The sequence below is a fragment of the Acanthisitta chloris genome, unplaced genomic scaffold (assembly GCF_000695815.1).
Source record: "Acanthisitta chloris isolate BGI_N310 unplaced genomic scaffold, ASM69581v1 scaffold5222, whole genome shotgun sequence".
Taxonomy (NCBI): domain Eukaryota; kingdom Metazoa; phylum Chordata; class Aves; order Passeriformes; family Acanthisittidae; genus Acanthisitta; species Acanthisitta chloris.
Genome location: NW_008660903.1, coordinates 6,432 through 15,788, shown reverse-complemented (window position 1 = coordinate 15,788; position 9,357 = coordinate 6,432). Strand labels below are relative to the sequence as shown.

Genomic DNA, 9,357 nt, shown 5'->3' with positions numbered 1-9,357 from the left:
CTGGCCGTGACAGCTTGGAAGGAGGTGACATATCTGCCCCACCTCACCCCACACGAGCCAGGCAGCAGGGTGATGGCCCATCCATGGATGTGCAGCTGAAACTCTCTTGCCCAGGCAGCTTCTTGCCCCACTGACATCCTCCAGCTGCAAGGGAGATGTGTGGGCTGATCTCTCTGCAAGGGCAGTTGTGGGCACAGCAGGGATCAGAACAGCAAAATGTGGGAAGACAAGGCAAGATTCTGCGTTCAGCACGTGCAAGAAGCCTCCAGGGCTGGGCACCCCTGGACAGGCAGGGAGTGAGGACTGGGGGCCCAGGGAGACTCTTCCAGCCTTCTTCCTTCCCCTCCCACAAGCAGAGCACCTGGGAACTGGGTGCTCCCACGTGTGGCACTGGGAGTGGCAGTGACTGCTGGGACCTGGGTGCTCCCATATGTTTCACTGGGACCTAGGTGCTCCCACATGTGGCACTGGGACTGGTGGCAGTGACTGCTGGGACCTGGGTGCTCCCACGTGTGGCTCTGGGACTCTGGTGACAGTGACTTCTGGACGGTTGGATAGGGCTGGGCTTTGGTCTTCAGAGCAAACCAGTTTTGCCCAGGTGATCTGATGTTACAACTGGTATTATTGCAACTGGAAAAGAAAGGGAGAAGCAGTGAGGTCAGGCCTGAGACTGCAAACCTCCCAAAGGCAGGATCCTCCCAACCAGGACCCAACCTGCCCCCAACAGGGGCTGGGGCAGGGCAGGGATCCCCTAAATCCTACCACATGCCACTTCCCTTCTTCTCCCACTCCAGACTCCTCCTCACCCTTACAGCAGTCTCCAGCTGTCCCCTCCTGCTGACTCCCCCACGTCCTGGGGTCCTGGGTGTCCCCCATGTCCCCTCTCCCCCCACAGCCTGGTGCTCTCACACCTGCCCCAGGGGTGATGCTCCAGTGGGCAGGTCCTGGCTCTGCCCCTGGCTCAAAGGATTCAACAGTTTTCAGAACAGATCCAGAAGTACAATTTGGGTACAAATTGCAAGAGGGAAATTGAGATTAGATCTTAGGAAGAAGTCTTCCCTGTGAGGGTGGTGAGACACTGGCACAGGTTGCCCAAGGAGGCTGTGGATGCCCCAACCCTGGCAATGTTCATTCAAGGTTGGCTAAAGCCTTGAGCAACCTGCTCTGATGGGAGGTGTCTCTGCCCAGGGCAGAGGGTTGGCACTCGATGACCTATAAGGTCCTTTCCAGCCCCTAAAATTCTCTGCTAAGTACCTTGGTGTCTCCAGGGGTGTTTCCAGGCTGCTTTACCCACACATCACGCTTTTGCAGGCTGTTGATGCTCCTGATTTCCTGCAAACAGGAGAGTCCTAAGTAGCACAAGAAGGTTTTCCTCATGCGTCTTGTGCAGTGTTGCCTTGTTTTGACACATCCTCTGGGTGAAACCAGCCAGCTTTGAGATCCTGCACCTGGTAGACCCTCACAGCCAAGCACAGCTCCAGCCCACAGGGATAGAACCTGCTCAAGGATCTACAAGCTTTCCCCAGGAGTGACCCAGGAGCAAACCCTTTCCTGGCAGACCCAGATCCAGCACAACGACCCAGAGACAGGTTTGGGCAGTCCTGATCTCTGCAGCTCAGCCCTGGGGATCTCCAGGATTGCCTCGTCTACTCATGGCGCTGTGCTGGAGTTGCCCCTTCCTGGTCCTGTACCCAGGAGGCTGCAGGAGACTCTGCTATGAGCAGTGGCCAAACACCTCATTGCTGTAAGCAATGACACCTGCCCAGGGCTTGCTGAGCACCTCCTTCCCAAGAACAGTGAACCACCCTGAGGCCAAAGGCTCTCCTGTCCTTCTCCTGTGCATCCATGTCCATGGAGTGGCCACGGCGGCAACACAATGACCTCTGAGGCCCCTTAGCTGGGCACTTTGCCCCCACAGCTACAAGGGACCCTATTTTGAGGGCTGGGATGCACATTGGGGTGCAGATCACCCCAGCCCACACATGCAAAGGACCTCTCAGTGCCCACACAGGTCTCCAAGTTCTCAGAGCCCAGTGCTGAAGGACAGAGCATACAGTTCACCTCCCAGTGGCCTCAGGGTCAGAGCTAGCCCTCCAGACACTGGCAGAGATGGAATCATGCTGGGGTGGTCCTCTCACAGGTGACAGGGTCAGGTACCTCTACATGTCCTGGTGCACGTGTATAGGTCCTACATGTCCTGGTGCCTGCTCCTGCTCAGCCCACCAAGGGCTGGGAGCAGCTGTTTGAGGCTCAGGATCAGAGCACAGCAACAAGCAGAGCCCCAATACCTCATCCTGGTGGCTCTGCAGTACCAGACCTCCAAACCTGGCTAAGCTCTCAAACCCTTTAATGGCTTGAGCCTTGGATTCATCAACCCTTCAAGCTCCACCACCCCAGACACAGGACCTTGTCCTGCCAGGCTGCCTGGTCTCAGGGCTCTTGCCTGAGGTGTTGGCACAAGGTGGTACCTTGCTCTGTTCCTCCTTGGCAGGCTCCTGAGCTCGGCTGATCCACAGATTGATGCGAGATGTCACCGATCCTGGGATCTTCAGGTTGTCCTATGGCACAGAGAGGGACACCAGGGAGAGCACCAGCTCTGCACAAACATAACCCAGGACGGTCCCCAGGGCTCGGGGAGCCTGAGCAGAGCTGCAGCAGGCAGAGAGCAGCCCACACACTGGCTCCAGCCCAGCTCCTCACATAGCAGTGCATCCCACAAACCCACACACTGCTGGAGCAGTTTGGGTGCCCCAGCCCAGCCCTGCCTGGCACTGCTCAACAGCACCCAGCTCCCTCCAACCTGCAGCCTGCCAGGCTCCGGGTGGGCACCCAAAGAGGGGACCCCAAAAGCTGCTGCCTGCCCTGGCACAGAGCCCTGCTGGGAGGTCCTGCCCTTACCTTCCTCGCAGCCAGCGGCTCAGCTTTGCTGGGAGCACTTGACTCGAAGAAGTTGCGCTTGCTGGCAACTCCCTCCGAGGGCAGCAAACGGCTCTTCTGCACAGGCACCGAGGATTTCGCCCCCTCCGAGCGCTGGGAGGAGAGAGAGGCGTCAGCAGGGCTGTGCTGCCCCCCGAGTGGTGAAATAAAGTCCTGCTTCTGGCTCATGTCTGAGCCCTCAGGCTCTGCTCCTTCCCTGCCCATCACCAGCTCACACACTTGCCCCACTGCTCCCCCCAGCAGGACTCTGCAGCATCCCCATGAGCCTCTCCCTTCCCTGCTCCTAAACCCCTGAGGCACATCCCTTTTTTTTTGCCTTGGATCATCAACCCCATTAGCTTTGCAGCTCAGTCCCTCCCACTCAGGTCCCTCCTCTCCCTCTCCCCACTCGCTCCTCCTGCAGCAGCCTGGCTGTGCCAAGGGGTTTTGGTACCTGCACAGCTGAGTTGTACTTTTCCAGCTTCTCCCCAATGGTGTTGCTGCTGCCAGGGATCCTCAGGCTGGCACTGGGGAAGAAGAGGGGAGAGAGTTGAACACAGCCCCCTCAGGATCTCCTGGCACTCGGCCCATGGTCCTGGGGAGCTGCACTTGGCAGGAGAAGACTCAGTCCCATCTAAGCACTCCTGCATCCATCTGCTGAGTGAACCAAGGCAGCTCATACCCTGCTGGTGACCTCTCATGGGTCTCACCATCTCACAAGGACCAAACTGTACAGTGAAATATCCCTCTGAGCTCTTCAGTTCACCCTGTTGTCACCACTGCCAGGTCTGAACTGCATCTCCACCCATTTCAGTATGAGTTGCCTACAGGTGCAAGTCCAGCTGTCCATTAGCCCCACTCAGAGGTGGGAGAAGGCATCCTATCAACTCCCTTCATTCACACCTTAGCCCTTGGTTCCTTGAGTTTTTAAGCCACCTGTCCAAACCTTCCATGGAGATGTGGAGGATCCCTTGGTCTGGCCACCAAAGCTAGGTCAGGTTGCTCATGGACCTGCACAATCTGGATATCTCCAGATACCACAGATAGGACCTGCTGTGGTGCTCAACTCAACCACTCCTGTGCAGACACAAACACCAACATGGAACTACATGACCCAAGAGACATCAGGGGCTTGCTGGGGGGATTTTGGAGCAACCTGGAAGATGTCCCTGCCCATGGAAGTGGGGATGAAACTAGATCTGTACGGTCCCTTCCAACCCAAACCATTCTGTGGTTCCATGACCAGATGCAAGCTGGAAATTGGACATTGTCCTCTCTAAGCATCACTGCCTGGTCAAGCACCCGAGGGACCAATGTTCAGCAGACCTGTGCCAGGGCACTCACTACTTCCCAGGTCCCATCACCTCCTGCCCTGGAAAACAAGGGATGACAATTCCTGCCCAGCAAAACCAGAGTGACATGGAGAGGTGCTGACCTCCTTGTGAGAGGACTTTGGCTTTCCTCATTCTGCTTTCTTGCGATGACCTGAAAGACACAAGGAGAGGAGAAGTCAAAGCCAACTTCGGTTATCAAAGCTAAGCATGGGAGAAGCTATCTCACTCATCTCCCCCATTTCCAAGCAAGCTCCATTTGCACCCACACCAGAGCTTATCTCACATCTCAAAGCTCCCCAGACTAGAGAAGCTTTGTAGTGACAACAGTTTTCCTCCCAGTGAAGCTCCATGAAAGTCAATGAAGCACAGCCAGTCAGCCCTGAGTCAGAGCAGGGAGGAGCTCAGCAGTCTTCCCAGCCTCTCCAGCCTCTTTATTCCAGAGATATTTGGTGGGGCAGAAATTGAAGATGTGCTCAGGGTTCTAACAAGGGACAAGAGGGAGGATGGGGTTTTTTTTCATCTGTGATCTCAGATAAAACTAGAAAAGCCAGAGCATGGATGGAAATTCATGGAATCAGAGAATAACGTTGGAATGGAATGGGTTGGAATGGACCTTAGAGATCATCCAGCCCCAACCCCTTGCCCTGGGCAGGGACACCTCCCACCAGAGCAGGTTGCTCAAGGCTTCATCTGACCTGGCTTAGAACACTGTGGTTGGGGCAGCCACAGCCTCCCGGGGCAACCTGTGCCACTGTCTCACCACCCTCACAGGGAAAACTTCTGCCTAATATCTAATCTAAATTTCCTCTTTCAATTTCTCCCCATTCCTCCTTGTCCTGTCTCTGCAGCTCCTAACCAAGAGTCCTCTGCAGCTTCCCTGGAACCCCTTCAGATCCTGGAATTCCTGCGACTCTTTGGAAATTCCAAGGACAATGAGCTAGCTCCCTGTTTACTCATCACTTCCCAAAGGTTTCCTGGAGAGCACAAGATATATAAACATGGGCATAATCATCATCACAGGCCTTTGGTCACACACAGAGAAGGAAAATGAAGGAAAGACTGAAGCAGAACTGCCATGCCCAGACCAAAGTGGGTTTAGAACCCCCTTTTGGGAATAGGCTCTGCCAACATAATCCAGAGGCCAAATCAACCCTTCCTTCCCCATCCTCTACTGCCTAAATGAAGGTCTTTCCCCCTTGCCTAAGCTCTTACCCGGAAAGAGACAGTCCTTGGGCTGGTTCTTCTGATGGAGCTGCTGTAGGTGACATTAGTTGCAGAAAGGTCTGGCTTCTCTGCAGGTTCAGCTTGGGTGGGAGACAGCTGGATTACCTGCTTTGAGGGATTCCTGGGTGGCTGCTGGGGAAAAAGCAAACATCAGGTGGATTCCTGCAGAGTCTGCAGAGAAGGCTGAGGGGAGGGAGTAGAGATGTCAGGGTGGGAACTGGTTTGGAGGCAGGAGCTTGACTTCCAAGTCCCCCAGACCTTGGCTGCCTCACTTGGAAATACAAAGCCCCAAACACCTATTCTGTGAAACCACAATGGCAATCAGGAATGGCTTGATGGAGAAAGTGATCAGAATAATGCAGGTGAGGGGGGGAAGGGAGGTGGTGGCACCATGTCCACCAAGTTTGCAGCTCTCAGAACCTTCCCAAAATCATAGAATCATAATGTATTAAGGAGCTGGAATGGAGCTTAGACATCATCCAGCCCCGACCTCCTGCCCTGGGCAGGGACACCTCCCACCAGAGCAGGTTGCTCAAGGCTTTAGCCAACCTGGAATGAACACTGCCAGGGCTGGGGCAGCCACAGCCTCCCTGGGCAACCTGTGCCAGTGTCTCACCACCCTTCACAGCAAAAACTTCTGCCTAATATCAAATCTCAGTTTCCTCTTCCAATTACTCCTCATTCCTCCTTGTCCTGTCACTGCACTTCCTAACAAATCCCTTAGGTCTCATTTCCCTTCTGGTACCTCTGGGCTCTCCCTCTCTCTGTTGTCCTTCCACACCCAGGACCTCTCACCCCAAGGGCTTGCTGCTCACCTGCTGGTCCAGAGATGAGGTTGTCTTCTCCTCTGTGCTGCGACTTCCCTGCCTGGTCAGGATCTTCACTTCCCGGAGGCGGCAGGTGCCAACTTCAGGCGGGCCCTGAACCTCCTTTCTCTGCTCCCCGTGAGGAGTCCCCACACCTTGCTCTTCTTTCTCCTGGAACCTTCCCCTCATCACCACCACCTTCCTCTCAGGGGCTGGCTCTGGGTTCTGGTCTCCTGGTGGGTCCTTTCTGCCCTTGGCTGCATCCTGATCCCTCTCTGCAGCCTGGATGCTCCTCTGCCTCGTGCGTGGCTGTATCCCTGCTTCCCTGCAGCTCACTCCTGCTTCCTTGCAGCTCACTTTCACTCCTGGCTCCTGCTGCTCCTTATCCTGTCTCAGCTTCTCCGAGACAGGCTGCAGGCACCTTGTCCTTCTCCCTTCTTGTGTCTTCAGCACCTCCAGAGGCTTTCGCTCTTCCCCATCCTCTGAAGACACTGACTTCACCAGAGACTGAGGTCTAGAGACAGGGACAGAATTAGAGACAAACCTCAGCATCCTGGGGCCACAGAGATGGCTTTCCTGCTGCAAGCAAGGTTAATCCAGGGAAAAAGCTCTGATGGAGACACAAAAATCCCACCAATATCCTGGAGTCCTCCCTGCAGCCCAGGACATGCAGCCATGCTCATCCCCACCACCCCAGTTAGGCTCTCCAAGAACAAATTGGGATTAAAAATCTCTTTTTTCCCCTTTTTGTGGCAGAGATTAAGTATTTCTGCAGCCTCATCACAGGCCACATCATCCACCAACCCCTGTACCAAGGATGTGTGGGCTCAGGGCAGAGTGCTGGGTCTGCAGCTGGATGAGAAGTGGCTGTGACTCTTCACTGGACTAGGAAAAATCCCACTAGTTTTGAGTCTGAAGTGTTGGTTGTGAGTCAGTCTGCTATGGCAAGGTCCAAGCACAGTCCTAACACAACCTGTGAAACAGTGATTTCCCTCCTTCCAACTAGCAAACAGGCCCCAGGTCTGGGAAGGGGCAGAGGGACACCTGGCCAGGGCCATGCAGTGTCTACACTGTCTCCAAGACTTGGGAAGGAGATAATATCTGCCCTATTCCAGAATTGCAGTGACCACATGGTCATCCTCCCCATGGAAGGGACACTTTTCCTACCCACCTTGTTCATATTAGTCATGACCAGCCCCTACCTGACCTGGATCCAGCCCACACATCCTAACTCCATCCTGTCTGAAACACAGGGAAAAGCCTCTGGAACATGAGTGTCACTGTGGTCACAGACTGTCTACATACTGGAATGGGTCATGGTGTGCAAGGGCAGTCTGACCCCACAGCACCTCCAAATCCCAGCTCCCTGCAGCCAGGGGCTTTGGGAGCACCACTGGCAAGCCCTTGGGTCACCTCCCACTTCAGCAAAGGTCACACAAGATCCTTGCAAGGTTCCGAGGAGGAGCAGGACAGTCAGGCAGGCTCTGCATGCCCTGCAGCCAGGCCCTGCTCACCTGCCCTGCAGAGACACCTCTTACCTGCTCCAGATCCCACTAGGGCATGGCCAACACCCATCTGAGTTCAGCTGAGGACCAGCTGAGCACCAGCCCTCTCCCTGGCACACTGTTTGCCTGTGCCATGGACATGTATCCCCTCTTGCACTCCTCCTGTGGAGCACATCCTTCTGCCCAAAGGCCTGTTGGACCCCAGCTCTTCCCACAGCTCAGCCCACTCTCAGGCAGAACAGACTGCCACCAACTGCAGCAGCTTTGGCTCAGCAGTGAGAAAAACAAGGCAGCAACCTGAGAGCTGCCAGCATCAGGTGCAAGCCTGAACCCAGCAGGACCCACAGACCTGCTGGAAGCTGGGCTGGTGTCCTTCGCAGGGCTGAGAGGTTCTTCATCTGTCGATGTGGAGGACAGCAGGCTCCGGTGCCTTCGTCGACGCTCCCTTTGCTGCTCTTCCTCGTCCTCAAGGGTCCTCTGCCTGGCCAGGCTGTTTGGGAGGAAACAGAAGGACATGGTGAGGCTGTGTCCTGCATGGGGAGCCTCCAACCCTGGTGCCAGGCAAGAAGGGAGACTGAAACACCCTGGGCAAGGCTAAGGAGCTGAGGGCAATTGCCTTGCATGGGGCTGGAGGAGAAGGATGCCAACACAAGCCAAGTGTCTCAAAGTGATCTAACTCCACCCAGCTGGTGTAGACATTTCCCAACACAAGCACTTGACTTTACAGCTCCTAATTCCTCCTGCTGGATGGAGCTCTCATTCCAAAGGAATCCCTACATTAAGCAAACCTTCTGGGGGAAGGATATTGAACTCAGCAAGAGCAGGACCCTAGAGCCACCACACAAGCCTTGACCACATAAACCGGAAGGGTAACCACTAGTGGTAGAAGATTTTAGCCCCAATGCAAGTCGTGGCAATGGCAATTTTATTTTTAGAGAGTAAAAAGTCTCAAATGCAAAAAGTACCAGAGGCTGAAGGCAAATGCTGAGATGCTGTGCCTGGGAACGGGGCTGGCAGGGACTCCTGTGCCTTCCCGCTGGGGCTGGACTGGGAATTGTTTGTAACACACATTGTACCAAAAAGGCAAGGTTTTAAGAAAGGTTTAAAACGTTTAAGTGCCATATTTAAACATTTAATTTTGCACAAGCCAAATGTATATTTTTTTAGATGAAAAATGCCACCCTGAATAAAAGCTGTTTGGAAAACAACATCTTTCTCTTCCTTTCCCAGTGCCAAACCTGCTCACCCTCTGTGCCGGTGCAAGGACTGTGTTGGAAATGTTTTCTTGGCTGGATTGAGCTTTTCACACATTTTTTCACAGCATTTTCCTCCAGCATGAGTCCTCACCCAGCCACAAACAGACACCCCATGGAGCTCCAGCACCCCAAGAGCTCTCCCTGCGCGGGGACCATCCATCACTTCCCCAGCTGTGCCAGGGGCACTGCAGGGTCAGCCAGGCTCGGGGCTGCTCTCAGCTTGACTTTAGGAAGGTGAAAGTCAGAGCGGGTGGGAGCAAACGGCGCTGCAGACGGCACAGCGTGGCCACGAGTTACTGTGTAATCACAGCTGGGT

The 9,357-nt window shown here is 54.8% G+C and overlaps 1 protein-coding gene across 1 annotated transcript in view; it reads right to left on the bottom strand.

Moving 5' to 3' along the window:
• Nucleotides 1-1,254: 1,254 nt before the first annotated feature.
• LAD1 (ladinin 1) overlaps nt 1,255-9,357 on the bottom strand; it is a gene marked incomplete at both ends in the record, with an annotated part of 10,460 nt that continues 2,357 nt past the window's right edge. Inside the window, 9 exons of the mRNA XM_009069999.1 lie at nt 1,255-1,332; nt 2,469-2,558; nt 2,899-3,030; nt 3,371-3,443; nt 4,352-4,401; nt 5,463-5,606; nt 6,290-6,589; nt 6,638-6,794; nt 8,135-8,275. Coding sequence (XP_009068247.1) covers nt 1,255-1,332; nt 2,469-2,558; nt 2,899-3,030; nt 3,371-3,443; nt 4,352-4,401; nt 5,463-5,606; nt 6,290-6,589; nt 6,638-6,794; nt 8,135-8,275 — 1,165 coding nt within the window. The remainder of the gene's footprint in view (nt 1,333-2,468; nt 2,559-2,898; nt 3,031-3,370; nt 3,444-4,351; nt 4,402-5,462; nt 5,607-6,289; nt 6,590-6,637; nt 6,795-8,134; nt 8,276-9,357) is intronic.